Raw genomic sequence first — 27,964 nt, 5'->3', positions numbered from 1 at the left:
TATGCGTTTCCGTGCTTACATACCCTCGAACTCGCCAGCATCATCTTCGTCCATGTCGCCATCTTGTATCTCCTTGGCAAGCTCACGCTCTCTTTCACGAGCTTCCTGAGCGTTCTTCAGCTCTTGTCTGTGCTTGTTCATGGGATATCTCATGGCCATCACACATTCGTCGTGAATGCTCAGACAAGCCTTGATACGCTCGTGAAATGCTTCGGCGGGCTCTCTCGTAGCGTAGATATCTCCTGCTTGCTTGGACTCCATGAAACCGTGTTCATGGTCCAGAGTGGCCTCAATGACACCATCGCGAATAGCCTTTGCAACAATGTACTCGGCGGATTCCTCGCTTTCGACACCAAGACGCAAGCAGATGTCGCGAAGCGAGATGCGAGAGTATGACAAGGAGAGCATACGAACACCAGTCTTGATGACATTCTGGCGCAAGCGGAGGATCAAAGTGTAAGTACCATCGCGGCGGAACTGAGTTGCGTTCTCATCGACAACACGAACGAAGCTTTGCAGATCACCGACACGGACGGCCTGGACCAGACGGAAGTAGGGGTAGAGGGCACGCTCGAGCGAGGGCTGTCTGAAGATGGCTCTATCCGGGATGTCACCCATAAGAAGCTCGACAATGATCAAAAGCTTCATCGCCGACTGGTAGAAGCCAGCTGCGACATTGTTGGTTGGAGACTTGCGAGTGGCACTTGTCAGGTGCTCTTGGGCAGCAGTGTATGATAGTTGAATCGCGCGAATGCGTCCAAGGTAGTAGAGATAGCGGCAGACTTGGTTATTGGGAGCATTCGGAGGGAATGTGGTCTGATTGACCAGAAGATCGGCCTGGTTGATATCGGCGGTCGAGATGTAGTTGCGGAGAAGAAGGACAATAACTGCGGACTGGGTGTCGTTGTCCTTGCGCAAGACTGCGCTTCGGAGAGCAGCCAGGAGCTTCGATCTCGTGGCAATGACGGGCGATTGCTTGGATGGCGGCTTGGGATCGAGCTGCTCGTGGAAGAGGTGGTAGTAGAAGTATGACTTTGCGGCGAGCGAGTCCAGTGTGCGGCGGTTGTACTCTCGTACTCTGTCGACCAGAGCGGATGAGAACTCGGCACCGTGTGAGTATTTTTGCGCATCCAAGAGGTAGACCTGAGGGGAGAAGTCAGAGGTGTGGGTTTGTAGAGTAGGATAAGCAATGTTGTACCTGGATCAGGACAGCCAGGTAGATGAAGGATTCCGGAAGGACATCTCCTTCCTTGTGAGCATTGCCGTTGGCAGGAGCAGAAGAAGTCTTTTGGAGAGCAGACTCTAGGAAGTGCTTATCGGGCGAGTCTTGGTGAGAGGCGTACAGCGAAGCAACTGCAGTCGACAGGGCGTCATGGAGCTGAGGACTCTTGCGCACGCTCGATATCGAGCGAAGTACACGGAGAGTGAAGCGTCCATCGAAGCGGGCAACGGCTTGGTCAAGGAGAGCGAAGTTGGCGATGATGGCTGAGACTGCATGTTAGTACAGTGATTGACAGCACAGATGGGCAAAGGTACATTGTGAAAGCTGCTCGGCGGTGGGAGCGTTGTCGACAGGAGCAGAGGCGACCTCGACGCCTTCCATCTTGTCGGCCATGGCGGTCTTCGGAAACAGAGACGAGTGGATGCGAAAGAAGGGAGATAGCGCGTGGTCTTGTGTAGATGATATGCGTTGATGGAGTAGTGCCTTTTGCCAAGTTGGAGCTGATGGTGCTGGTGGATTGGAGGCCGATGGCGATGGCGACGGTGATGACGGAAAGCCGGCCAAGCACAAGCACAAGCCGGAGCTCTCAGGTCTCAGGTCCATCATCACATGCGAGTCGCTTCATTTGTTTACCCACTTTTGTTGAATTGTTGCACAACACTCTGCAACCACCACAACCATGACTTCGTCTCTACTGTCGTCGCATCTGGACCAGATCTCTCTCTGCGCGTCATCCATATCCGATCTTCCATTTTCACGGCCGAAACAGTTCACCAATGCCCTCCTCAGCCACCACGACATTACTGCTCTGATCAGAGACACTGAACAACACGAACGCGCCCTGTTCTCTATCGCTCCCCCTCCAGTGCCTTCCAAGTCGCAGATTCAGCAAATATCCTCGGCTTTCACCACTTCTGCTTCTCGATCGATCGCAACAACAAATACTCAAAGACCCCCTCGTCGCCATACCGCTGTCGCTGCGGTTCTTGGTGGTGACTTGTATCGCAAGACTAGAACTGGACACAGTGGGAAACTGTCTAAGGGTGATATCGATGTCGAACTCCTGCTGCGAGGCGCAGAGAAGCTTTGTCGAGTCTAGTATGTTTGTCACATCTGAAAACGCTACTCTGTGTCCTAATTTTGTTGCGACAGTCCGATCCCAGGTGCCTTCGACAGGATTGGTGAACTGAGAAACCGATATGCCCAATTGAGTGCCAACATTGCTCACTACGAAGAACGAGTCGCAATGCAATCTGCCGAACTGGACCATCTACACCAGAACCATGATGGTTATGATCAAGACCACTATGACTATCAGGACGACCACATCGAGCCTACGGTCCACATGACCGAGGAAGACCTGGTAGATGAGGAAGAGGAGATTCGCGCTCTCGAGGACAAGAAGAGAGCACTCCAATCCAGAGTCAGCAGTATGGAAAAGGATATCGAAGGCCTGGCTAGATGATGAAACACGACTGGGAACTGGCAAACAGACAGACTCTCCGGAAATGGCGACCGCATCTGTTCAACCAAGGAAAGCACACACATGCTACAGGCAGACCTCCTTTGGCGAACAACGCCTCCAACAAGCCTGTAGACACCTCGGATAGCACAGCAGGTCGATGTTCACTCGGAACTGCACAGGCAAGCAGTAGGGTAGCTGCCACCATGGTAAACCTGGCAGGATCATGACCTCTCCCTCGTTTGGCACGAATTCGTTGTCATGTTGGCAACAAGAGTCTCTCAGACTGGACTGCTACGAAGGCAACATCGTGATGGCAACGTCAGCGTCAAATTATGGCTGGGTCTTGTCAATGGTTGAGAACTAAAGCTTAACAGACCAAGCAATTAGGCAAAGGTTGGCAAAGGCTTATTCGCACAGACCAAATGACCGTATTCCAGGGTAAAGCGAGTTCTGGACCGAGGGAGAAACATTGCGGCCGCAGTATTGCAATAGCAGGCGATGAGGCTTGCTCTATCATGGTCCGGTCGTTGGGCTGAGCGACATTGCAAATAGATACAACACAGCCACAGAAATGAGAAACGCGATGCTGACTTCGTATTGACAAGCCAATCCCCTCGCCCAAAATTACCTCATGTCCGACCGTGTTTGTTGTCCTATGCTATGTGACGTGGGGCTGATTCTAGATCAACGCGGTCAACCCTCAGCTAGGGCAGCTCTTTCATCATCCCTCCACATCACTTATCATCCTCACTTCTCCTCTGGTTCATCCTAAACCTTTTCCTTGCACACATCTCGCCCTTCCTACACCTTCGATAGACACATCACAATCATGGGTCTCCTCGGAAATTTGATTGGCGAATTCACCCACCAGGGCCAGAGCGGTAGCGGCGGCCAGCAGGGTGGCTACAACCAAGGCGGTTACAATCAACAGCCCCAAGGCAACTACAGCGGCCCCCAGCAAGGATATGGTGGCCAGCAGCAGGGCTATGGCGGCCAGCAGTACGGCGGCCAACAGCAGGGCTACGGCGCCGGCCAAGGCACACCTCAAGTCCCACCTCCATGGCGCGCTGTCTGGGACGATCGTGAGAACCGCTGGCTCTTCATCAACGAGCAGAACGGCGAACGCACTTTCGAGCACCCTGGCCACGCTGGTGGCTACGGCGGCGGCTACGGAAGCAGCTACAGCCAAGGCCCTCCTCAAGGCCAATACGGCGGCTACGAACAACAGCAACAGCCTCAGCAGAAGAAGAATCACAACCTAGCATACGGCGCCATGGGTGCTGCCGCTGGACTTGCTGGTGGTGCACTGCTCATGCACGAGGGTCATGAAGTCAAGGAGGACTGGGAAGAAGACAAGTACAGAGCCGAGGACAAGTTCGATCGCTTCGAGAACCGCGTGGAAGATGCCCCTGAGGATGCAGCTCGCTGGACAGGCCGCAAGGTAAGGCTCCCTACTACTATCACTCGATCATATACTGACTTTTTCCCAAGGTCGGAGAGGTCGAAGATATTCCTCAGAACATCGAGAATGACTACGACCGTGCCAAGTACGGCGTCGAAAGACGTTGGGATGATGGTGTCCAGGATGTCGAGGATATCCCTCAAGACATTGCAGGATTTGCCGGAGAGGGTGTCGGCAAGGTTGAGCGCTGGGGCGACGACGTTGACAGGTTCGGCGACAACATGGACAACGCCTACGACCAGGGCAGAGACGATGAACGCTATGACGATGACAACAACGACCGCTGGTAAACCACGCATCAGAGCATCGTCTCGCAATCAGTCTCGGCACTATCATGAACCAACCTTACGACAGCATTATTGCGAGTTCAATGCATGCAGCTTGACAACTCCTTCCTATCTCATCTTCCTGGTTTTGATTTTTGACAACTGTGATGATAAATTTGGTTTATCCAAGTCAAAGTTGCACCGAGTATGACCCTGCTCTTACCAATGTTCTCCTCGCGTTCGGCCTCCTTGCACCTCTCTATCCATTTTATCGAATGTCTGACAGCCCTCATTACTACCGATTTCTTAGATATCCAAGTAATTCGGAGCGCTGTTGACGTCGTGGTGACCATTTTACGTCAAACAAGCTTTATTCACCGGAGACCACAAGCATTTGCATCGGGACCAGGCTCAAAGTCGAGACAATGTTAAGAGAATCAATAAATCCATTATAAAACCACACCTCACCGACGGCTTAGAGACTGAACAGACGTACGACAAAGTCTTAGACTTCAAATCAGACTCATGCATGATAGATATACATCGGTATACCTAGTGAAGCCTTGGCAACAAGCAAGCGGAGAAGTCACCGATGACATCGTCAAAGATTCCATTGCACACGAAACATCGCCTTCCTAGCCACCCGCTACACACCACAAACACGACAATGTCTCTACTACGCACACCTCAAACCCTCAAACACCTCTCTCCCACCCTCCCTCGCCTCTCCGCCACAAAACGCACATACTACAGCTACGAAACACCCCTCCCACCACCCTACCCACCAACCGAAACCTCCATCCTCTCCTCCGCACTCACCCACGTGCCCACAACCGGCTGGACGCAACTCTCCCTCCGCAATGGCGCCCGCGACGCAGGATACCTAGACGTCACCACAAACCTATTCCCCAAAGCCGAGTTTGAACTGGTGCTGTACCATCTACGGACGCAACGATTGGGTCTGAAGGATCGAGTGCAGTTCCCCGAGGAAGCAGCAATAGGGCAGACGAGGAAGGTGAAGAGCTTGGTCATGGAGAGGATCAGAGGGAATGTCGAGGTTGATGTGCAGAGTAGATGGCAAGAAGTAAGAGATTCAAACTACCTCTTTACCACACCCTTTGGACACCTACTAACCAACAAATCAACAGGCACTAGCCCTCATGTCCCTCGCCGGCAACATCCCCTCCTCCCTCCGCGAACTCTTCCTCCTCGCCGACGAAATCTGGTTCCTCGCTGGCGACGACGCGGTAGACACTTCCTGGTACACCAAACGCGCTACCCTCTCCTCCATCTACGCAGCCACAGAAACATACTCCACCACAGACCAAAGCACAGATTTCAAAGACACACAAGAGTTTTTGGAGAGAAGGTTGGAAGAGGCGAGAGTTGTGGGTGGTGCTTGGAGGAACGTGAGTGAGTGGATGGGCTTCCAGAGGATGGCTACGGTCAATATGGCGAGGAATTGGGGGGCGAGGATATGAGGGGGAGAGAGAGAGAGACGAGAAAGGAGGATTGACGAGAGGTGTAGGATTATGATGATGAAATCTCCGAATGTGAGCTATGCTACTACACGATGCACAATGCTTCTCAAACACCAAAGGCGTCTCCGCAGAGAGTCGTCTGCTCTTCTCGATAGCGCATTGAAAAATACAACTTGGAGCCTGCAGATGCAGACCCCGCTGCTCGTCACAAGAGCCGTCTTTGAGGGCACAGAAAGATCATACATACGACATCACTCAGTAGAGATTTACATGTCTCTTGAAAGTATGTGTGCATTTTGACAGCTACCATCATGTAGAAAGAAAAGGAAAACAAGAAAGGTAAAAGACACAGGTATATCTCGCGACGACTCCCAAACACCCCTGCCCAGCATCCATTCATATTCGAGTAAACGAGAAATTACATCAAGCAGCAACGCCAACATTGGAAGCACCAGCCCTGGCGTTTCTGCTACTACGCACAGCACCAGGTCTAGCAAGCGTATACTTTGCAAACGCCCGACCCAGTTGCTTCTTGCAGCTCATCTTCTGACTACCGACGAAGGAGTCAACAGCAACGGAGATGGCGCGATCGATATCTGCGTTGCTGCAGAACTCGGACAGACGCATCTTGGCGAACGCTTCAGCGATACGGAGAATGGATTCGAGATGACGGACAGTGATGGGATAAGCACCCGTAGCCAAACTCTCCCTGCGCATATCCGCAAACAGTTTCGCAATCTTGTCTTGATCGATCGAGGCCAGCCTAGGACGGTGTCTCTCACGAGCGTAGAGAATGTATTTCCTCAACAACTCCTGCGAGATTTCGCCTTGCTTGCCAGTTCCCTGATCGCCGTCAACGTCCATGTTGGCGTCTTGCATGCTGTTGACTGGTGCGTCATTGGCAGAGCCGCTGAGAAGAGGATGAGCTCTGCCATGGGAGTTGACAACGAAGGCAGCCAGGCGTTCGTCTTCTTCGGGGTCGACAGTGTCGCGGACCACACAGAGGATATCGAAACGAGAGAGAATGGGCTCGGTGAGCTCGACGTTTTGACTGAATGGGACGGTTCCGTTGTATCTGCCACCGATGGGATTGGCTGCTGCGACTACCGCGCAACGAGCTTGTAGTGTTGTGACGATGCCGGCCTTGGAGATGGAGATGGTTTGTTGCTCCATGGCTTCGTGGATGGATGTGCGGTCTTGATCGTTCATCTTGTCGAATTCGTCGATCAGGCAAGTTCCTTTGTCTGCCAATACCAGAGCACCTCCTTCCAGAGTCCACTCTGAGGTCATGGGATCGCGTCTCACGGATGCAGTCAGACCAACAGCCGAAGCACCCTGACCTGTGGCAAAGACAGCTCTGTGTGCAGTATTCTCTATATACTTCAAAACTTGCGACTTTGCAGTACCAGGATCTCCGAGAAGCAGCACGTTGATGTCACCTCTGATGGAGTGTTTGCCTTGAGCTTCCTTGCTCACACCGCCAAACAGACTGAGTGCGACGGCTGTCTTGATGTCGGTGTGACCGTAGATACTGGGTGCGATGCTGTTGATGATCTTGTTGATAATTTGGGGGTCTTTTGACAGGGCAGTGATGTCGTCTTTGTCTTGCTCTGTCAGTCTGAAGCCAGAGAGCTGGTCATGGGATTTAACAACATGATTGGCTTCGAGGATGGTGGCAAAGACAGGGAAACCGTTCTTGTTGTTCAAGGCGGCATCGTAATTGTTGCGATAGATGCCAGTGATCTCGACTTCCTCACCAGGTTTGGCCGAATCAATCAGGTCCCACAGAAGAATGACTTCTCTGTGGCGGGGCAGACGACCAGCAGGCACGGTTCCGGGTGACTCCTGGAGAGTGATCTTCTGGTAGTTGCGGTAGACAGTCTTCTCAGAGTTGACTGTAAAAGGACCACGAGACTGGCAGTTTTGACAGAAAGAGATTTTGACTTCAGTGTTTGAATCTTGAGGGAACGGGCCCAGAGTGACACCGCATTTGGTGCAGTCAAACTTGACGTACTTGAGCTGGGGGAACACGCCAGTGCGGCGTGTCACGACACCACTGACTCTGACAAGACTGTTCAAGTGGGATTGGCGCAATTCTCTCAGAGTGTATGATGTGGGCAAGCCGTCGATGCGAACGTGGATCTCTGAATGGATGCGTTCGTAGTCGGGGTAGTGGTACAGAGTGACGTCCATGGCGACACGGTCGAAGATCTTGAGCGTCTCGGTAGGTACATTGGCGATGAAGTATGCCATTGTCGGCTTTGTCATGCTGAGATGTTCCCAGTCAATCTCGAGAGATTCGGCGTTGACTTCACCCAGAGTACGGATGCGCACACCATAAACAGAGATACCATTGTCATCAACGAATTCGGTCAAGAAGGCCTTGAGCTCACGAGCAATACCACGATAGACGGCAGGCTGAGCAACCCAGTCGGTCAGGTTGGCGGCCTTGACATCTGCCAGGCCTTCAGCAGAGAGCTCTTCGGTCATGATATCTTCACCCATGTCCATGTCGTCTTGTTCCTCGTCGTATCTGTGTCGCCGCCTGCGGGGCTGTCTGGTCAGGTCCATCAAGTCATCTTCGTCGTCGTCCAGAGCTACTTGGGGTCTCCTTTGGCGGGCCAGCTCGCGATCACGACGGTTCAGGCGGGCATCGAGTTGTCGTCGGGCAGCCAAATCCAGGTCATCGTAGTCGCCTTCATCGTCGATATCCTGACCTTGGTAGAAATCATCTTCGCGGCGTCTGTAGTCGTTTTCGAAGTTGTCGCCAAACAAATCGACACCGGCATCGTCTTCGAGCTGTTCTTCGGCATCGTCAAGGTCAGGAATGAGGTCCTCGTCTGGCTCAATTACGTCGTCTTGGTCAAGATCAAGTTCGTCTCGCAGTAGCGGTGGGGGAGAAGATCTGGGAGGGCTTGATGGAGGAGCGGCAGAGGATGAGCGCATGTGAACATCTTGGTCGTCTCTCTGGCGCTTGCGGCCACCGGCAGCTGAAGATTCAGGAGGTCCGAGTGGTGAACTGCGCAAGTGTCAGTGGACATGTAGATAGATTTGTGGTGTTATAACGTACCTCATTGTGAAAGTGTGATGTGTGGAATATAGGGATGTCAATTGACAGGGTTGATGGTTTGTTGATTTGTGTGGCCCAAACGCTCGAAACACAAACCCCTCGGCACGGTGGCGCGTCGACGCGTAAAGTGCTCCCGATCGTCCATCACCGAACCACGCCATCTTCTTCACCTCGCATGTACGAATGTCTCAAAACACCGAAGCCTCCCAGACTGCTCAAGAGTAGGTCAACCAGCACTACTTGCACAGTATGGTGCTAACAATCCGCAGGTTTATTGCAAGTCAATTGCAGCTCGAAGCCGACGCGCGCGAGGCTCTCCCATATGTATGCATTACTCGCCCTGACAGAATATATCAACCACTAACCACCACAGCAATTCGACACCTGCACAAAGCCTCTCGGTCCACTCAGACAGGCCATCTTTGCTTGTCTGACATGTAATCCGCCACACTCCTCAGACGACAAGTCCCACACCCCCGCCGCCGTCTGCTACTCGTGCAGCATCTCATGTCACGGCGAACACGAACTTGTCGAACTCTTCACCAAGCGCAACTTCGTATGCGACTGCGGTACCACCAGAGTGCCCTCATCCGCTCCATGTACTCTACGCATCGACGAGTCCACATCCCAGAAGGGTAATGTGACCGGCGAAACTCCCCATGAGAACAACAAGTACAACCACAACTTCTCTGGTCGCTTCTGCGCATGTGGTGAACCGTATGATCCAGAGAAAGAGAAGGGTACCATGTTCCAATGCTTGGGTCTGGGTACGGTACAAGATGGTGGCTGTGGAGAAGATTGGTGGCACCCTGAGTGTCTGATGGGCTTGCCGAGACCTCAACCCTCCGAGAATGTGATCAACCAAGAGTCAAAGCAGCCTGCACAGGATGGACAAGTCGTTGCACAGCCCTCAGAAGGCCAAGAAGATGTCGACGAGGCACCTCTACCACCTGGTTTCCCTGCCGAGGACGACTTTGATCACTTGATCTGCTACAAGTGTGTCAGCTCCTTCCCCTGGATCAAACAATACGCCGGCCAAGCAGGCTTCCTCGGTCCTATCTTTCACAAATCCTCTTCCGACAACACCGAGACTACGACTGACGAGACTACAAATGATACAACTCTGCCACCATCGACCGAGAGCAAGAAGAGGACCGCCCAAGACGATTCAGAAGTTCTCACGTCTAAGAAGACAAAGGTCGAACCTGAGGGTCATGTCGCTTCCGAGACCGTCACATCCGACCCTACAAGCACAAAAGCCACCGTCAACGACGCCCCTCTACATACCAAACTACCCCCAGCTCCATCCGGCACCTTCTCCCTCTTCCTCAAACAAGACTTCCGCACACACATCTGCCGCTGCCCCTCCTGCTTCCCCAACCTGAAATCCCACCCTCAACTCCTCGAAGAGGAAGAGGCCTACGAACCCCCCGTCTCAGAAAGCGACGATCAAGAAGCTCAAAACGGACGTGGTGGCAGTGTAGGCTCGGGAAGCACCTATGAACGCGGCGAAGCTTTGCTCAGCAATATGGATCGCGTCAAGGCTATCGAGGGCGTCATGGTGTATAACCATCTGCGTGACAGGGTAAAGGCTTTCTTGCAGCCGTTTGCCGAGAGTGGACAAGCTGTTGGAGCAGAAGATATCAAGGCTTATTTCGAGAAGCTGAGAGGTGATGAGGAGGGCATCAGGCTCGCTGGAGCTGGAGCTGGTGCTGCCGATGACGAGCAGGGAGGTCGCTAGTTATGTGCTCTCTTTTTGGATTTCTGGGATGGGAAAGGGGAAATTGGAAGATACCATGGGTCAGGTCAAAATAAGACACAGGCGGTAGAAAATTCGAGACGCGATATGTTCTGCAAAAAACTGTTGATAGTAAGTAACACTTTGGTAGCTCGGTCTCGGTCTCGATCAAGATCAGTAATTTCATCTCTCGTCGTCGTCGTGTGCTAGAGCCGTTCACGACCTGTAGCTATAGATGAGTACCCTGACAAAAACATCATCGGGATGATTCTCTGCAGAGACATCTCTTGTACTGTTTCCTTCCCTTCAGACTTGCAAAAGCTATGGGTAGGGGGTATACCACACATCCTTTCCCCCAAAAACAATGACCCAATTGTCTAGACATTGTCCTTCAATTCAACACGTCTAGATCTCATCCTTGGAGATCATGATACCGTAGGGGTCCCTGTCTACTTCGCTGACATGAATCTCAATATGATCGTCCTCGAGTGCCTCGAGATAATCCTCACTCAGCGCTGCCGAAGAAGCCCTGTTCTTCTCCTCCTTCCTCACGCGTTCCCACTCGTCCTTGACACTCTGCTCCAACTGCGGCTTCAAAACACCATGCAAGAATCCTCGTTCTGTGTTTGAGTGGAACAATGCAATGACGCATTTACCTTGCTCGATTGCAGCCAATGCCTCGTGATGGCTCAATTCACCGGTAAACAGCAAATCCACGTCTTCCTCGCCGTTCTTGCCCAGTCCGCCGAAAAGACTTCCTCCACTGCCTGCGCAGATGGCGACGCTGGAAATGTCGATTTCGTCCATTTGCTTGCCTTGAGGGATGGCGATGGGAAAGCCCTTGGGGTTGCCGAGGCCGCGGCCGATACGGTCGATGATGTCGAGGAGGGGCTGAGGGGTGGAGAAACGAACGATACGGCCCATTCCTGCAGTTGTATTCTGGTATCCAGGTACCGAGGAGGGCTTGATCGGGCGACGGGTATGAGTGTCGTTGCCGAGTTTGAGGGTGCGGTCTTTGATGCTGAGCTGGCTGGGATGGTGTTGGAGTTGGAAGGTCGGGCGTTTGAGTTCGTTGGAGGGTGTCTCTGGCTCTTTCGTCGGGTCGTTCTCTTTTGCCTTCTCTTCTGCTTGGGCGGCTAGTTCTTCGGCGCTCATGGGGGTGCCTGAGACAATGTCGGCGAGCCAGTCGCCTAGACCGCCGGGCGCGCAGTCGATTGCTGTGTGGGGGCTGTATACGCTGATGCCTTCTGCAGCCAATCGTAATAGTGTTTGTTGTTGGGTATCGGCTAGGGACAAGCTCTTGAGACCTCTGAAGATGATGGGATCTATGCTTGATGTAAAGTTAGGCATGCTTGTCTTTGGTAGGACTGTTGTATCGGATGTGCGTACGGTAGGCTACGATGATGGAGTCTCCGCGCTCAATAGCTTCATCGGCGACGGCTTTGGTGAGGTCGATTGTTAGGAGGGCGGAGTTCATCTGACGGCGGATGGGATCGAAGGGCGATTCGAGAAGGACTAGTCCAGGTCAGGGTGTTGCAAGACGACGCAAATGATTCACATACGACCAGTGTTGTCCCAACTCTTGTCGGCGAGGGCCTCTGGGTAGCTGGCTACATTAGCGATCGGACAATATAGAAGGTTGGAGAGATAGGTAGCGAACAGTTTACGCATTGCGCCAACGACGGCCTTGGAGAAGGGGGCCGAAGAGGTTGTTGAGCTCATCTTGATTGTACGACGCAGCGTTGTAGAGAACATACGAAATGTGCAACAATTAAGAATGAATGTATAGCAACAGAGTGAGGACAAGAAGAAGAGATCTTGGTCGAGAATGTCAAAGTCCAGGCCAAAGCTCCACCACAACCTGCGTCATTCTCAAAGCGACTCTTGAGCAACCGACACTTTTGCGACAATCAAACTCAGCACCCGACCACACGATCAATCACAAAACCATGAGCGCCAGAACAGACGTCGAAGCCACTCAGAACCAGCTCTCGTCTGGTGTCACACCCGAGTCGCTCAAGGCCACTCTGTTCGAGAAGCTCGAGGCACACCATGTAGACATCCAAGATCTGTCAGGTAATCACGACAAGACCATTCATCTGCCTTCGTTTGGCATTCCAATGCTCATGAACCAACAGGTGGATGCGGCCAAATGTTCGAAGCAATCATCGTGTCACCGCAATTCGAAAAGAAGACTTCGCTCGCCCGCCATCGTCTTGTCAACAACACGCTCAAAGCCGAAATCGCTGCCATCCACGCCTGGACGCCCAAGTGCATGACGCCCGCCGAGTGGGAAAAGAAGAAGGGCTCTCTTTGATTGTTACATATACCCATTGTCTCACATGACAAGTTCATAATGTTGTAAATGATACCACTTTGACTCTTCATCCAAGACTACTCTACGTCTAGCTGAGCAGCACCTTGATCTCGTCGCTAGTACGAGGGAACATATCCCGCACTAGCATGCCTTCCTCCACCTCTTCTCCTTGCTCTGCCAATGTCATCTCGTCCAAGCCAATCATGATCCTCTCAGCTGATTCAAACTTGCTGACAAACACGTTCGATGCATCTTCGCACACCCTACGCACCATCCTCTTCTCCGCAAGCTTGCCGATAAATGCTCTGGCATCCTCCATCGCTCCTGGCAAGAATGCGTCCAGCTTCTGTGCCATGTCTGCCAACCGGTCTGGCTGCATCTCCCGTAGCTTCCTGATGCCGCTGATTCCTTGCCCGAGCTTGGTATTCTTGTACTCGTCAAGGCTTTCAAAGAGTCGTTTGAGCCCCGACTCTGACTCAAACCATCCGATTACTGTGTCTACGAGTCTGTCGACCCGCTCTTGCACTGCATCTTCTATCTCGCCAATCTTGTCTTCCGTGAAGCTTCGACCTTTGAGTGTCTCGGTGGCCGCGAGCAGACAGTTTATGCCAAGTATCTGGCTTTGTGGTGCCCCCATACCTTTAGCAATGCTGTCGCAGCCCGCGAGGTAAGGATCAAGTGCTTCTTCGAGCACAGCTTGGAACCCGCTTCGATCCTCGCCCGAGGAAGCACCAGCTAATGATGTATCGTAACTCTTCATCAAGCCTTTGAGTGTGTCTAGTGCTTCCAACAAGAAGTCCGGTGGTGATAAATCTAGTGGCGTCACCGCAACATCGCTGTGAATGTTTGCGATGTGGTCTCTCATCAGCGTCCTGAATTGCTCGAACGCCTTTTGTATGATAGGCTGCAGTGTTTGTACAATCGTCGAGTCCGATCCAAGAAGAGGTATAAAGATGGAACAGTAGAAGCGTATCAGGTTGGAGATCTGGTAGGCCAATGTTGCATCTTCGTGACTCTGCAACGTCTGCTCGACGCGTTGCCGCAACTGACGGAGTACGCCAGATAAGTCTCGATCGACCAGGTCATTGAGTGCTTTCTTGCCGTCGAATGCTGCCACCTCCTCGCCACTTACTTCCTCGGTGATTTGCAACCAAGGCTCACGTTCTCGACCAGCCTTGATGTTTTTTGATATCTCATCTGCATCTGAGATGAACAGAATTTGCAATGCTTCACGCTCACTGACAGTAGCAGCGTGCGCCCAAGCGAGCATATCGCTAACGTAACGCAACGGATCATGTGCGCTGAGCTCAATTGCTTTACCCAAAGCAGGACCTCCCACACGTTGAGCCGAACCTCCAGTCAAAGCGGCATAGAAGGCGTCCGAGAGCACCTGTTCGCGATTTTCGGCGAAGAAGTCGAGACAGCTCTGGAACAGGGCAGGTCTCTCGGCGAGCACACGGAGAGCACGTCTGACTGAAGTGCTGAGTTGGGGGTTTTCGAGATCCAGTTCGCGAAGCTCACGTTGAGTCCAGCGGAACAGCTTCTGGAAGGCTGCGTTGAGTTGTTTCGAGCTTTGCTCTAGGATTTCGAGACCCAGTTGCTGATCTTCAGTTCCCAATAATAATTGACTGTCATCATGTATCTTCTTGACCCGTATCAATGCCTGGAAGAAAGCATCTGTAACCGGTTCTGCAGTGGATGTCAAGGAGGTAATCTCTGTGTCAGACAAAAGGAAGTGTGAGGTGAATGCGCCCAGTAGTTGTTGCTTGGTCTCGGTCTGCTGTCTTTGTGTCGTCATTGCTGTACTGTCTTCCATCATAGGTCCAGTCTCTCTGTTAGCAGCGGAAACATAGGATCGCATGCTTGAGCACAACTTGTTGAGGTCATCGATGGCCGTGCCCACCCTTTGTAGTTGCTATCTCGTGATCAGCAAGGTTCGAGACGAGATTTCTAACATGTCATACCTGAGCAACCTGTCCAAAATCACGGATAATTTCTCCATTGCACTGGATCAATTCTTGTTGTGCATCTAGTCGAAGATTGCGCCGTGTCTCGGCCGTGTTGTGGACTTTGCGGTCATCCAGAGTCTCCAATGCATCTCGGATCTCTAAGTCTGAGTATGACGCCGCAAGTACACTGGTAATCCGACTCTGCAGAGCATTCGATCTTTGTGCTGTTGGGCCGGGAGACATGGCTGGCGAAGACGGTAGTGTGGCTTCTTTCAGCCGCTCAGGGAAGTAGTCACTGGCCATGACTGCGATCGGTCCAGGCCAAAGTATCAACTATGACTTTTACTGCTTATTCGTAATGTCAGAATTGAGACTCAGTGTGAAGGGTGTTTGTATGAATCTTGACAATTGTCTTGTTCGCTGTCGAAGCACATTCGGTCTGAATACTATAACATGAGACGCTCGGCGAAGACTACATACCAGATTCAGATAACATGGACCGTTCACCTTATAACAGAAGACATGTTCTCATGTGTGTATGCAAGCAGCCAAGCACAAGGGGCTCACGTTGACCTCGTCAAGAGTTGCACCCCGAAGTGGCGCAGAGCAGAATTGTGGGGAAGGCGTGAGTGTCTCGTGTTTGGTCCAGGTCAGTCGATACGAAAGGGTCTTTCAACAGACTTTCGTGGCTCCTTTTCGATTCTCAACTGCTCTTGTTCATGGGCATGTTGTCTATCGCTTCCCATTGAAACATTCCGCCATGAGTCCAGTCAAAATGGTTAGCAGGCGTGAGCGAGTCTTCAGCCGGAGAGAAGTCGAAGCTCTGATTGCCGAAGGCCGATCAATCATTGTCATGAATGGCAAGGTGCTCAAGGTGGATGCCTGGCTCAAATATCACCCTGGTGGTGACAAGGCAATCATGCACATGGTTGGCAGGGATGCTACAGACGAAGTGACTGCGTATGTCGTCTTACTATGTCAATTGACTACATCCGAGCCTTTTCTGATCTTGTATACAGTTTGCACTCTGCCGAAGCTCTCGAGCGCATGCACGCCTACCAGATTGGCGTTACCGAGGGCCGCTGGACCAACTTCCTCCCCCCGATCCAAGGTGGACGATTCCGTCTTAGAAATGTCGTCGATACAGAGGATCAAGTCTCGGACAACGAAAACGACTCGTCGAGCCAGGGAAGCTCAGGAGAGCCTTCTCCTCTATTCGAACCTGTCGATGCCCAACTTCGCCAGCGCAAGCCCGCCATGTCACGATCCTCCTCTGCTACATCCATGTCTTCGCTGGACGTCGACAACGAGAAACCGCACAACATTCACGATCCCGAAAGCGCCTGGACGAAAGACCAAATCAAGAGCGACCTGGACAGATACCCCGAGCTTGACCCCAAGACGCAAGATGAGATTATGCAAAAGTACCGCCTGCTGGATCAGCGCATGAGAAGCGAAGGCCTCTACAACTGCGACTACAAATCCTACGCCATTGAGATATCACGATACTCGTTCCTGTTTGCCATGTTCTTGACCACCTTGCACTACGGCTGGTACTGCACCTCTGCCGTATTCATTGGTGCTTTCTGGCACCAGCTGGTCTTCAGTGCCCACGATGCCGGTCACATGGGCATTACTCACAACTTCCACGTCGACAGTGTCATTGGCATGTTCATCGCCGATTACCTTGGAGGTCTGAGTCTCGGATGGTGGAAGCGCAACCACAATGTTCACCACATCGTCACGAACTCTCCCGAACACGACCCTGATATTGAGCACATGCCCTTCTTTGCCATCTCGCACCGCTTTTTCAAGTCGCTTCGATCAACTTACTACGACCGCGTCATGACATACGACCCCTTTGCCAAGTTCGTTATCCAATACCAGCACTGGCTGTACTATCCCATCCTCTGCTTCGGTCGCTTCAACCTCTACCGCCTAAGCTGGGAGTACCTAATCCTCGGTCTTGGTCCTCGCAAAGGTCCCGCATGGTGGCACCGCTGGTTTGAAATTGCTGGACAATGCTTCTTCTGGTACTGGTTCGGCTACCAAGTTGTGTACAAGAGCATTCCTGATGGGTGGAGCCGATTTGCTTTCATCATGATCAGCCACGCCGTCACCATGCCCTTGCATGTCCAGATCACGCTCAGTCACTTTGCCATGAGTACTGCTGACCTTGGCATCAACGAGTCTTTCCCTCAACGCATGCTGCGCACAACCATGGACGTAGACTGCCCTCAATGGCTTGACTTCTTCCATGGCGGACTCCAGTTCCAAGCCATTCACCACTTGTACCCACGCATGCCTCGCCACAACCTGCGTAGAGCGCAAAAGCTGGTCCAAGAATTCTGCGACGAGGTGGAGATTCCGTATGCGATTTATGGCTTCTACGACGGCAACAAGGAAGTCATCGGACGTTTAGGAGATGTGGCTAGACAAGCTAAGATTTTGGCTGCTTGCCAGAGGAGCATCGCCGAGAGCGGTGAGATGCATTGAAGAGTTCGTAGCTACCTAGAACGATCTGACCCAAGGATATCAACGAATCATGTTTCTAGAATCTCTTGTTGGCCGGCCTGTGTATGTCGAACAATCAAGGTGTGAGAAGTTCGTCGTGGCCGCGAAGATGGAAGCCCATGCCAAGTTAGAGCCGGTAGCGCAACCGTGATAGCAGAGATTAGAGGTTTGAGACAGGAAGCTATCAGGGAGATTAGAAGGCGAGCACCACTCGGCAGATTCTCGACCCTTGGTCAGCGCCAAGCCGACAGTCGAACACCTAAGAGACAAAGCCCTCGTCAACCTTGGTAGTCACGATGCATATCGATCCAGCACAACAACCGTACAAAGACTGTAGACTGGCAGAGAGACATCCCATGAGCGGAATTGGATAGCAATAATCTCGGAACATGGATGGAACGGAAGCCGCAGCTTGACGGAAACTCTTTCCACTTCGAGTGGGGAAGGCCGAGGCGGAAGGGGAGGGTCTCGATGTTTTCAACGAATCAGGAAGGGGCTTATTTTTCTTGAGGGCCGGGGAAATCAGTTGATACTGGCCCGCCAATCCGTGATTGCTGTTGCGTCCAGCTTGTGAACTGTCAACTTCTTCGTTTCCTTGTTCTTTGCTTGCTCTATACCAACGACCCTTGTCAACTTTCTCGACTCGCACATTCGCTCTCACCTTTGACACTTCGCTGTCCTTTTGACCCCTTCGTCTCTACAAACTATACACCACACACACACAACCGCCACTATGTCTAAGGAATTCACCTACTCGGACATTGCCGAGCACAACACCAAGAAGGTGAGCAGAGCCATGAGAAGCTGCTAGACGCGCGGAAGAGGAGGTTGCATACAGGAAGAAACGAGAAACACACGCGCGCCCCCGACAAGCTCAACAACAACTCGTCCAGCAACTTTGGAGTCAGAGAACATCCCGGACTGACATGATCCCAGGACATCTACATGGTCGTCCACGACAAGGTCTACGACTGCACAAGCTTCGTCGATGAGCATCCGTACGTTCTCTCCTTCTCACACCTCATCCATATTCATGCCTCTCGACGAGCCTCTCCTTCGACGAGCCTTTCGAGCCCTGTTTAACCCATTCGATACCCCACCCCAAGAGCCCCCACTCTTGCACCCGTGTGGTATCACAAGAAAAAAGAACAACCTATCTCAATCAACCACCCCACCATCAGCACAAAGAATCCCCTCTCAGCAGAACCACTTCCCCTCTCAAAGGAACCCCTCACTAAAAAAAAAAACAGCGGTGGTGAAGAAGTAATGCTCGACGTCGGCGGCCAAGACGCCACCGAAGCCTTCGAAGACGTCGGCCACAGCGACGAAGCCCGCGAAATCCTCGAGGGCCTGTTGGTCGGCACCGTGAAGCGCCAACCCGGCGACCCCACCCCCAAATCCTCTGCTCAACCCACCTCCTCAAAGACTTCTGGCCCTGATGCTGCCGGCCTCGGCGCTGGTCTCTATGCTATTTTGCTGGTCGGTGGTGCTTTGGCTTATTTCGCCTACTCGTACCTTCAGGCAAACGGGGAGGTCAAGAACTAAGAGAGCTAGTTTCTCTTCCTGATGAGGATTGGACGGAAGTGGGAGGTTGGCAGATTGAGGATCTTGGACGACGGACCGAATACAAACAAAGCAAGAAGAAGGATCTGCCTGGCATCAGAACGCACGAGAAGAGACGACCATCTTTCTTGGTTCAGGCAGCAGAGAACAAGAGAGACAGGAGTAAGGAAGGGGCGTTTAGCCCTCAGTCAAGATCTTGAGGCGCATGTGTGTCTATTCAAGGAGCTGGTCAAAAACAAATTTCATATATTCTGAACCATCACAATCCAGAAAAGAGACAGTGTATCATGTGCTTGAGGTACAAGCCGTATAAACTTACCCAATAGGATGGATCATCTCAACTGACTTGTTGGCCGTCGAGAAATGTGCTTTGTAACAAGGTCTGTCTGATTCTGATTTGGATACGGAGAAAAAGCTATACACCATCATCGTCCACAAACGTCACTTTGCGACCACGCCCACGTTCCGACTTCCACATCTAGCGGTAGTAATCACTAGCATCATCTGCACTAGCCGCCGGTGCATACTGCTGCTGTTGTGGTGGTTGCTGTCCTTGCTGAGGAGGTGCAGCCTGAGGATTGTAAGCCTGGTAAGCAGGCGTCGATGAAAGAGGAGCAGAAGGTTGGGCACCGCTCAGACTCGTGTAAGACTGATTGTTGTGCTGCTGAGGTGGATACTGTGGAGGATAAGAGGCGGTGGATGTATCCTGGGGCGGCTGGGCAGAGTAAACAGACGTCGGACTTTCGAAGCTCGAGGTGCGCTGTCGGATTGGCATTTGCTGTGGTGCTGCAGGAGGTGCATTTGAGGGTTGTTGAGGCGGTTGTGAGGGAGGGTAGTTTGAAGGCGCTGGTACAGGAGCACCAGCGCCGTAGACATTGTTGCGGCCATCGGTGGGACTCTCGTAGGCGCTCGTGCTCAGTTCTTGAGGATTCCCCGAGTTGAGGGTGTGGATGCTCTGAGGACGGTTGTTGTATGACTGCATACCATATGCGCCATCGCTGGGGGGAGCACTAGGACCAGGGCCCATTGGCTTGGGACTTTGACGTGCTTCTGGTGGCGGTGCACCATTTGGAAGAAAATGGAAAGGAGCAGGTGCTGGAGTTGCTGATGGATTGCTCATGGGAGGAGGGTAAGCGTAAGCATTCTGCTGAGGAGGCTCGGACTGTGGGGGCTGATTGTAGAAGCGTTGATCAGGAGGGGGGCCTTGTGGTGGGTACCCGGATTGCATAGGAGGGTAGGCGTTGTAATAGCCACCAGAATGTTGCCTGGCTGGAGCAGAGTATTGCGGTTGCGACATGGACGATTCCAAAAGGGCCTCATAGTCGCGACGAGCCTTGATAAACTTCTCATTCAGCTGTGTGAACTCATCTGTGAAGTGTTAGTCTGGATTCAAGCAGATAAAAACGGCATTCAAACCTCACCCTTCTTTTGCGAGTACTTTCCAATCAGCTCGATCAGCTTGGGTCGGATTGACAAGGTCTGGTTGTACAGATCGGTGATTTCATCCTCGCTGCCTGTGTCGCGCGAGTTTTCGCCTCTGACACTCAGCAACGCCAATAACTTCTCGACATTTCTAATTTGTGAGAAGACATCTGCTTCCGTTTGGGCATCTCTTTCAAGCTCCTCCCTGGTCGGGTCTTGTAACTTCTCAACGTAGTTCAATGGGAAGATACCGGTCTGACCACGCAAAGATCCTTTCCACCAGTCTTTGTACACAGACTCGATCACAGCAATAACGTCGCCCTTTTTGAAAGCCAGCTCACCAGGCTCGGACGGGATGAAATCATAGAGAGCCTTGACTCTGCTTACCGTGGCAGCAGTTGTACCTTGCTGGGCATCAGACTGAGGATGAGGCGAGTTTGCCGAGGCAGCCTCTGGTTCAGGTGCTTTCTCTTTCAGACTCAAGGCGAGAGCCATCTGCAGCTCTTCCTCTTCCTTACGACGGTCGGTGTCCTCGATTTGACGCTTGACGGGCTTGCTAGGTGGGGCTAGACCAGGGTTCGAGGAGCGTAGCTTGTCGTAGGCCTGCTCCATGATGCCCAAATCGGGGTTTCCCTTGAACATGTCTTTCCATTCTTGCATACGCTCGAGTATCTTGCTCTTGACTTGCTGGTGTGTGTTGCGGTCGGCGGCCAAGCGAAGCAGGGCGTCGGTGAAGGAACGAGAGGACAACTCTCTATGAATAGGAGCACCGCAGTTTTGCGACAAGGCATTGGCGAGCTCGAGTGTGTACAGCTGGACGTTGGCGTTGCGATGGGCGAGGCGCTTGATCAAGGCAGCCGTGACCGACTGAGGCCCTGTAGGCGAGGTGGATACGCGATCGCAAACATCGAGAATGAGGGCCCAGTTCTCGGACGTCAAGTTCTCGTCGGTTGCCTTGGCTGTTATAGCAGCATTAGTACTCGGGTTGTATGGCTGGTCGGTAGAGCTACTCACTGACGACCTCGTCGAACGTGTTTGCCTGAGCGCGAAACATGGAAGCTCAGTTGTTCTGTAATGGGATTGAACGAGTGTAGCTCTGGATAGTCTTCCAGGGACAAAATTGCTAAGTTGCTGCCTGAGCACTTGGATGTGTTTGGTCAAGTTGCTCGTCTCGGCAGTGAGGGCATGTGAACACTCTCCCCCGGACATCGCGCGTCATCGCCGCTCGCCGAGTTGGGCCCTTTACAACCATAAAGTCTGTAACTCCTTCCCTTTTCCTGCAGCCCTTCCACGAAGTTGCAGAGCGTGGCTTCCCTTTTAGAAATGCACGATGGGTCTCAAAACAGAGGCGTTTTCATAGAGTATTAATACAATGTTGCTTCTACATGAAGACCATTTGTATCTCAAAAGTACTGTGCGTTTGTGCAGCTGTACGCGTGACCTCATCCGGTTCTTGCCACCACCACCAAATCTTGACACGCAACTTCCTCAAGACCACGCAACACTTGTACTCACTTGCACAACTGCACTGCCTCGCCCTGAACTCAACACTTTCCATACACCGCCGCTTCCCATCCAGAGTCGCAGCTACGTGATTGATCCGAGAAAAACTTCCGTCCATAAAGTATTGTGTGAGGCTATATGAATAGCCACAATGCAAAGCCCTTCAGCGTGTAGAATTGTGAACATCCACAGTTCCTGCAATCAGATCGTTTCATCCTGGCCTTTGCCATGGTCTCCTTTCTTTCGTATACTGACAAAAAGCAGTTGTTCGCCCACAAATACCCGTTGCTCCCTCGCAAACCCCTCTCAACTCTGTAATGCTGCCAGTGCAAAGACCGGACCCTTTGATGTCGATGCTCAACCAGAAGTCATGCCCGATTGTAGCGGGAGTCCACTAGACACCACCAGACCAAACCTCATCGGCCGAACTTGACACTTGCCCACCGGCTCTGGACTCAGGTATGGCCCAGACGTACCGAAGGTTAGTCTATGTCAGAAAGATGAGTCTACATCTCAAATGACTATGTCGTATCTCGTAGAAGAGAAAGAAGGAAAATCTCCGTAATGCTTGGAAATGCTTGAACCGTACTCGCGGTTCGTGTGGTGTGATGTTGATCATATGCCTTTGTTCTTGCGCTCCTCGGCTCTGGCTGCACGAGCCGACCGTACAAGGGGTGCAAGTGTTGCCAGTGGCTCTGCTCCTTGGATAAATTGATGCTATTGACCCCGGTTAGCTCAGGATTCGAAGAATCTCCATATCGCGATTACATACCATCAGCAAGTCGTGTGCACTGGCTCTCTTATCAGGATCAACCTTGAGCGCGAAGGCGAGGAAATCCCGGAAAATGGGTGTCAGTTCCTCTTCAGCCTTGATTTGAGGTGTGCCGTTGGTCGCAATCAAGTACAGAGCTCTCAGAGGCGACTCGTTGAGGTACGGGGGCTCGCCCTCGATCATCTCGATGGCCATGATTCCGAGTGACCAAATGTCAATCTTGCGGCCGTATTCTTTTCGTGTTACCACCTCAGGAGCCATCCAGTATGGTGTACCGACCATAGTCGTACGCTTGTGCTGAGACTCGTTGATTTGTGCACAGAAACCGAAGTCGGCTGCATAATGTTAGCCGAGACTTCTTGTCGCAGATCGGCATTACTTACTCAATTTGATGTTTCCTTCAAGCGATAGGAGGATGTTATCCGATTTGATGTCACGATGAATGACTCCTTTGGAGTGAAGGAATTGAAGACCGTGCAAGGTCTAGATATAACGTCAGCCAGTGCATCAGAGTAATCCAGCTGAGAGAAACATACCTCGCGACACACAGCTGCAATCTGTGGCTCAGACATCATGTTGAACGTGACCACATCTGTCAGACTGCCACCCTCCATATATTCCATCACAACCCACAGATCTCCCTTGACCAAATAACTGTCCATGAAGTTCACAATGTTCTTGTGCTTGCTATCCTTCATGACCAGAATCTCGTTGATGATCAAATCCTTCTTGGGTTGTTGCTCCAGATTCATCTGCTTGATCGCAACGCACTTATTAGTGCCGACTTCGTACGCAGTGAAAACACCACCAGAAGCACCCTGGCCAATCTTGTTGAGATTACGGTACTTCTTTGTCGGATCTGCAGGTGTGCAAATTGCGTTGAGTTTCGCGATGATCTCCCCATTCTGCTGCTGGCTTTGGCGTTGAGGCCGCTGTCTTGGTCGAGGCACAGGGCCGACGCGGGCCTCCTGGTTAGGCGCAGGAACTGCTTGGGGATTCGGGATTGGGATATGCGGTTGCTGGGGAACGCGCTGACTTTGCTTGCGCTCGATACTCGATTGATGGAGTGCAGCCTGAGCCGCAGCCATGGCTTGTTGCTGCTGTTGTTGGTATGCATACGGCGAGGAAGCAGCGGAGGGTTGATGTTGCGCTTGTGTTGCAGTATTCGATCGCGAGCGGGAGGCAGTAGGCTGTGAGACTTCGTTGATGGTTGGTGGAGCATATTGAACGGCAGGATAATCATCTTGTTTTCGTTGTTGAGGGGACGTTGCTCCGGAGGCAGAAGAGGGTGCACGGGCAGGGATTGTAGCAGGACCGGCAGGGGTTGCACCGGGAGGAGGACGTGGGGCTGCACGCAGAGGAATCGTATTCCCGCTAGGCATAGTAGGTGACATAGGACCAAGGCCGAGACCGACGTTGCGAGGCACAGGAGGAGCAGCTCTGGGGTTCTCGAAGCTATCCTCGTTGTTGGGCGGGAAGCGCGGGCTTTGCGGGGGACTAACAAGCGATGCGAAGCCCGAGGAAGGGGTGACTATTGGCGATGTGAGACCACTTGGAGGAGACATATGCTGGGGGGTGTCGCGGGCGTGAGCCGTGCCAAACTTCTGCCAGATGCCATCTTCGGGGTTCTTTTCCGCGTTCTCTTTGTAAAAAGTGACAATGTCGACAATGGCCTTGGGATCTCGCTTTTGTTCCTGCTCCGAGATACCAGCGCTAGCCAGGATGTTCTGCCATTCACGCGGAAGACCCTGGTTGAATTAGTGAACTGATTTGTGAGAAGGCCTGGGAACGTGCATGAACTTACGGTAAACTCGCCCGTACGATTGTCAACGCCGACATGAGTGATATGGACAGGATTCTCGGGAGCAGAAATGGTGGGTCGTCCTGGAGATTTGAACAGGCTGGATATGCTGAAGCCGCTCTTCTTCTTAGCCTTCAGTTCGTCGCTGAGACGTTTCGAACTCTCAGGGCGGGGAGACAGAGTGTCCATGGGACCGGCGGATGAATTGTTGCGACTGAGTCGGAAGCTGGTCGAGTGACGCAGTGAGTTGAAGCGCGAGCCGGCCGTCTGCGACCTGAGCGAAATGGACGGGCGTTTGGGCTGGGCAGAAAGAGACTGGGCGTTTGCAGAGTGGGGTGCAGATAAGCCGACAGAGGAGGAAGCGGGAGAGGGCGAGGGAGAAGGAGAGATCGAGTGCGAAGCGGCGCTGAAGAGCGAGATGGAGTCCGGACGAGCAGCACCGTCCGGCGGTACGACACGCAGCTGGGGGTTTTGGTCGGGTGCGTGTTCGTCGAGGTTGGCAAGGTGGTTGTAGGAGAGGCCGTTGTGGGAGCGCAACTCGGGCTCGGACAGGTCGCGCGTAAGAGTGGGATAGGTCGGTCGGCGAGATTGATTGGTCGTGTGCGACGACGTGTTGTACTGGGAGCGGACGGCAGCCGAGGCGCTTCTGCGCAGCTTGGGCGGGCCTTGGGATGATTGGTGGGCAAGCGAGGACGACGAATGCTGCAGCGAGTGTTTCCTCAAGAGTTGCTGAGGTGTTGCGGACGAGTCGGCCATGAAAGGCGAAGGGGCTCAGGAGCCGGGCTTTGAACAAAGATGGGACCGGGCAAGCGAGTGTGGTTGGTTGGAAGGCCGAAACAGCAGCACGACTTGTCGACACTGACACTTACAGCACGCTGCGACAATGCTCGGATCCAGAGCGCTGCTTCTCTGCTGCGGCGGGTACAGCCGGACGTGGATTTGTACGGCCGTCGAGATGCAAGGAATAGGTAATTAATGAATCGCGGCCGGCGACAACTGACACTGACACGCGAAAGCAGGGGGGAGACTGCGTGCAGCTTGGGCAATATACACTACAGCTTTGACGGCCTTGTCATTGTCGAGTCCAATCACAAGCACCAACTCTCAAATCCCTTGATTCGCTTGTTTTCGCTGCTTGCAACGGCCGCCATCGATCAAGCGCTCTCCATCCCTCCTCTTCTTTGTCCTTGCTGGAGCCGCCATCTCCACTGCGCTTTCCACTGCCTGTTTCTGTCCAGTGCCCGCCCGAAAATTGAACCTCCCAAATCCCAATCGCCTTGGCGATCCACCGTCCAGCCTTCAACCGATGCCCGATATCTCCCAGTCATCGGAGCTGTTAATCTCATCGTCCTCACCATCTTGCTTTCTCCAGCTATGTGTCGCATCAATCTATTGTGAAACGCTGTTCCCGCAGCTTGCTCTATAGACTGGGCTGATGGCTGAGACCCGCATTCAACAGCACCATCTTCCTCCCCAGCATTTAGCAGCACAACTAACGTTCATGCCTGATGCATGCCCACCGAGGCCACGTTTTCTTGCCGTGCTGCGTTACAAGCGTTGGACGGCGTGGCTGTTAGACCCCGATCCTGACTGCACCTTGCAATCGCACTTGAAGCTTGTCCTGTGAACGCGACCGGTCCGTAGAAGTGCTCCCTCTTCTATCTGCATCGAAAAGCACGACTCCACAGTCCAGACACGCATTATATCCTATTGAACATCTTTATTGTTGTTTGCTAAGTTGAATATCTGTTGAAACCACTGTCTGCGGCTCCTCCCGATGCATCCACATACGCGTGTAGTAGTAATCTTCTAATCTCTGGTCGGACCCCGTTGCTCTGTGTTTTCATCAACCATCACGATCCCTGTTGAACATAGATTGGCTTGCTTCGGGTGGGAAAATCAGTCTGCAGACGTCGCTCGTCTCCGATATTCTGGCAGGTGCCATCCTGCAAGCCTCCTTACAGCCTTTCTGCGTTACAGGAAACATGCATTGTCGGGCGGGCGGCCCCAATCCCGTCCTTAGCCCTCTCTGGGAGAGATTCAAGAGAAAACAGCTTTCAAAGTGCCCGTAGAAGATCACTTTTGTCATGGTCACTGGTCATATGGATACACCCATGCTTTGCTACATGCTTGATTATTTAGCCGAGCAACTTGCATCGAGTCCATCTCTGTACCCCATTTTCGATCCATAGTTTGTGGCTACGCAAGCCATCCCGTAACCGATGTCCGCACCTGCCAAACTCGACACGGCAGTGTCTTTCATCGAACAAATTCATCCAGCAACCGATTTCATTGCTCACATGCATACTAACCATGGTTGTACCCCAGCATTTTTCTGCCGGATGGTGGTCCGCGGTCATAGTCGAAAGTCAAGTCGCATACCTAGTTATCAAAGAGGAACCCGGGCCAATGGACATTCTTGTGTCACCCTCATCTTCGCTCTGCACTCTGAATCAGAATGAGCAGCAGCCGTTGATCCATGAAACAACTCAAGTCCAGTGCTCACTCACTCTAGCCCAGCGTGAAGTGTCTTTGGAAGGTCTGTAACCACCATGCATGCAAGCTCTTCCGTTACCGAATCTCGCAGTCCCGTGCCGTCAGTAACCATCACACCACAAGTCTCGAGGTCAGCTTCTTTTCGCACTGTATGCAGCAGCACGTTGTGGCATATGACAAACTTGATCAGTCCTCAAGATGACCACTCAGGCATAGACCCGCATCTTTGGGTATCGAGAAGATGGCAATCTCGAGATACATGATCAATCTCCACTGGCATGATACCAGCGTATTCTGGATCCACGCCGTGCAACTCGATACCAACACCTCAACAAGTCCATAATCCTTCGCCATCGGCATTCATCAACGGATGACAGGTACCGCCTCGATATTCTTCCCTCGGGCGATAGCTCATGTCACTATCGCGGCTACCGGCTTTGAGTTGCATGTACGAAACTACATGAAGATTCCGTCGATCAACGAACGAATCCGGGGCAGGATCCTCTAGCTGAACAAATAGACTGATACGCGCGCACATCGGTTCGTTCCTAGGATATTTGGGCAAGGCTTGTCGGACCCGACTACCCGGATCTCAAGACCTGACCAGCCACGAAACGGATGGCTGAAAAAGCCGAGCAATGAGAGCAAGCCAGCGTGATATCCCCCATCGCCTGCCCTCTATGGACAGACCAGTCACCAGCGAGCTACTCGCTTTTGTCGCAGATTATCTCGACCGCCTGTATGCCAAAGGTTGTGAATCTCACACCTCTCGCACGAAAGTCTAGGTTCTCGCTGTGAAAGGCACAACACTTTCCAGACTGGAGTCACATACAAAGAGAGCCGAGTGAACGTCACATCTCGATGTATACTATCTGGTTTCTCAAAACCACTGTGCAACTCTACAGCCAGATGCGTTGCAGACA

General features: G+C 52.5%; 13 protein-coding genes across 13 annotated transcripts; 7 read left to right on the top strand and 6 right to left on the bottom strand.

The window, feature by feature from the left end:
* Window positions 1–15: 15 nt before the first annotated feature.
* On the bottom strand, window positions 16–1,615 carry M436DRAFT_50432 (26S proteasome non-ATPase regulatory subunit 3; the record flags this gene model as incomplete). The annotated part of the gene is made up of 3 exons (XM_013570390.1): window positions 16–1,143; window positions 1,199–1,485; window positions 1,537–1,615. The coding sequence occupies 3 exons, from the start codon at window positions 1,613–1,615 to the stop codon at window positions 16–18; spliced, it is 1,494 nt and encodes a 497-aa protein (XP_013425844.1).
* A 286-nt stretch (window positions 1,616–1,901) lies between these two features.
* Window positions 1,902–2,687, top strand: M436DRAFT_83353 (DASH complex, subunit Spc34; the record flags this gene model as incomplete). Its single annotated transcript, XM_013570579.1, has 2 exons — window positions 1,902–2,320; window positions 2,375–2,687. The coding sequence occupies 2 exons, from the start codon at window positions 1,902–1,904 to the stop codon at window positions 2,685–2,687; spliced, it is 732 nt and encodes a 243-aa protein (XP_013426033.1).
* An 829-nt stretch (window positions 2,688–3,516) lies between these two features.
* On the top strand, window positions 3,517–4,439 carry M436DRAFT_50085 (uncharacterized protein; the record flags this gene model as incomplete). The annotated part of the gene is made up of 2 exons (XM_013570332.1): window positions 3,517–4,128; window positions 4,179–4,439. 2 exons carry the CDS (start codon window positions 3,517–3,519, stop codon window positions 4,437–4,439), a joined length of 873 nt encoding a protein of 290 aa, XP_013425786.1.
* A 643-nt stretch (window positions 4,440–5,082) lies between these two features.
* On the top strand, window positions 5,083–5,896 carry M436DRAFT_50556 (ubiquinone biosynthesis protein COQ9; the record flags this gene model as incomplete). The annotated part of the gene is made up of 2 exons (XM_013570411.1): window positions 5,083–5,499; window positions 5,564–5,896. The coding sequence occupies 2 exons, from the start codon at window positions 5,083–5,085 to the stop codon at window positions 5,894–5,896; spliced, it is 750 nt and encodes a 249-aa protein (XP_013425865.1).
* Window positions 5,897–6,319: 423 nt separating this feature from the next.
* On the bottom strand, window positions 6,320–8,842 carry M436DRAFT_50597 (MCM-domain-containing protein; the record flags this gene model as incomplete). The annotated part of the gene is made up of 1 exon (XM_013570419.1): window positions 6,320–8,842. One exon carries the CDS (start codon window positions 8,840–8,842, stop codon window positions 6,320–6,322), a length of 2,523 nt encoding a protein of 840 aa, XP_013425873.1.
* A 307-nt stretch (window positions 8,843–9,149) lies between these two features.
* Window positions 9,150–10,707, top strand: M436DRAFT_65228 (uncharacterized protein; the record flags this gene model as incomplete). Its single annotated transcript, XM_013570488.1, has 3 exons — window positions 9,150–9,187; window positions 9,236–9,290; window positions 9,340–10,707. The coding sequence occupies 3 exons, from the start codon at window positions 9,150–9,152 to the stop codon at window positions 10,705–10,707; spliced, it is 1,461 nt and encodes a 486-aa protein (XP_013425942.1).
* Window positions 10,708–11,109: 402 nt separating this feature from the next.
* M436DRAFT_50314 (NGG1p interacting factor 3) lies at window positions 11,110–12,426 on the bottom strand (the record flags this gene model as incomplete). Its single annotated transcript, XM_013570361.1, has 4 exons — window positions 11,110–12,029; window positions 12,094–12,219; window positions 12,267–12,310; window positions 12,365–12,426. The coding sequence occupies 4 exons, from the start codon at window positions 12,424–12,426 to the stop codon at window positions 11,110–11,112; spliced, it is 1,152 nt and encodes a 383-aa protein (XP_013425815.1).
* Window positions 12,427–12,653: 227 nt separating this feature from the next.
* M436DRAFT_83347 (bola-like protein) lies at window positions 12,654–13,021 on the top strand (the record flags this gene model as incomplete). The annotated part of the gene is made up of 2 exons (XM_013570578.1): window positions 12,654–12,780; window positions 12,843–13,021. 2 exons carry the CDS (start codon window positions 12,654–12,656, stop codon window positions 13,019–13,021), a joined length of 306 nt encoding a protein of 101 aa, XP_013426032.1.
* Window positions 13,022–13,109: 88 nt separating this feature from the next.
* M436DRAFT_49986 (oligomeric complex COG6) lies at window positions 13,110–15,213 on the bottom strand (the record flags this gene model as incomplete). The annotated part of the gene is made up of 2 exons (XM_013570316.1): window positions 13,110–14,936; window positions 14,986–15,213. The coding sequence occupies 2 exons, from the start codon at window positions 15,211–15,213 to the stop codon at window positions 13,110–13,112; spliced, it is 2,055 nt and encodes a 684-aa protein (XP_013425770.1).
* Window positions 15,214–15,745: 532 nt separating this feature from the next.
* On the top strand, window positions 15,746–17,466 carry M436DRAFT_50689 (fatty acid desaturase; the record flags this gene model as incomplete). Its single annotated transcript, XM_013570436.1, has 2 exons — window positions 15,746–15,930; window positions 15,990–17,466. 2 exons carry the CDS (start codon window positions 15,746–15,748, stop codon window positions 17,464–17,466), a joined length of 1,662 nt encoding a protein of 553 aa, XP_013425890.1.
* Window positions 17,467–18,217: 751 nt separating this feature from the next.
* On the top strand, window positions 18,218–19,029 carry M436DRAFT_65224 (putative cytochrome b5; the record flags this gene model as incomplete). The annotated part of the gene is made up of 3 exons (XM_013570487.1): window positions 18,218–18,268; window positions 18,421–18,482; window positions 18,735–19,029. The coding sequence occupies 3 exons, from the start codon at window positions 18,218–18,220 to the stop codon at window positions 19,027–19,029; spliced, it is 408 nt and encodes a 135-aa protein (XP_013425941.1).
* A 496-nt stretch (window positions 19,030–19,525) lies between these two features.
* Window positions 19,526–21,426, bottom strand: M436DRAFT_17722 (uncharacterized protein; the record flags this gene model as incomplete). The annotated part of the gene is made up of 3 exons (XM_013570306.2): window positions 19,526–19,679; window positions 19,725–20,415; window positions 20,469–21,426. Coding segments are annotated over 3 exons (1,803 nt in total), but the record flags the coding sequence as incomplete, so codon positions are not given.
* Window positions 21,427–22,587: 1,161 nt separating this feature from the next.
* Window positions 22,588–24,734, bottom strand: M436DRAFT_50027 (Pkinase-domain-containing protein; the record flags this gene model as incomplete). Its single annotated transcript, XM_013570324.1, has 5 exons — window positions 22,588–22,689; window positions 22,745–23,079; window positions 23,128–23,227; window positions 23,281–24,492; window positions 24,549–24,734. 5 exons carry the CDS (start codon window positions 24,732–24,734, stop codon window positions 22,588–22,590), a joined length of 1,935 nt encoding a protein of 644 aa, XP_013425778.1.
* Between the last annotated feature and the right edge of the window lie 3,230 nt (window positions 24,735–27,964).

This window comes from Aureobasidium namibiae, assembly GCF_000721765.1.
Source record: "Aureobasidium namibiae CBS 147.97 unplaced genomic scaffold scaffold_12, whole genome shotgun sequence".
In the NCBI taxonomy this organism is placed as follows: domain Eukaryota; kingdom Fungi; phylum Ascomycota; class Dothideomycetes; order Dothideales; family Saccotheciaceae; genus Aureobasidium; species Aureobasidium namibiae.
Note: the sequence above shows the minus strand (reverse complement) of the source record. Positions and strands in the feature narration are given on the sequence as shown.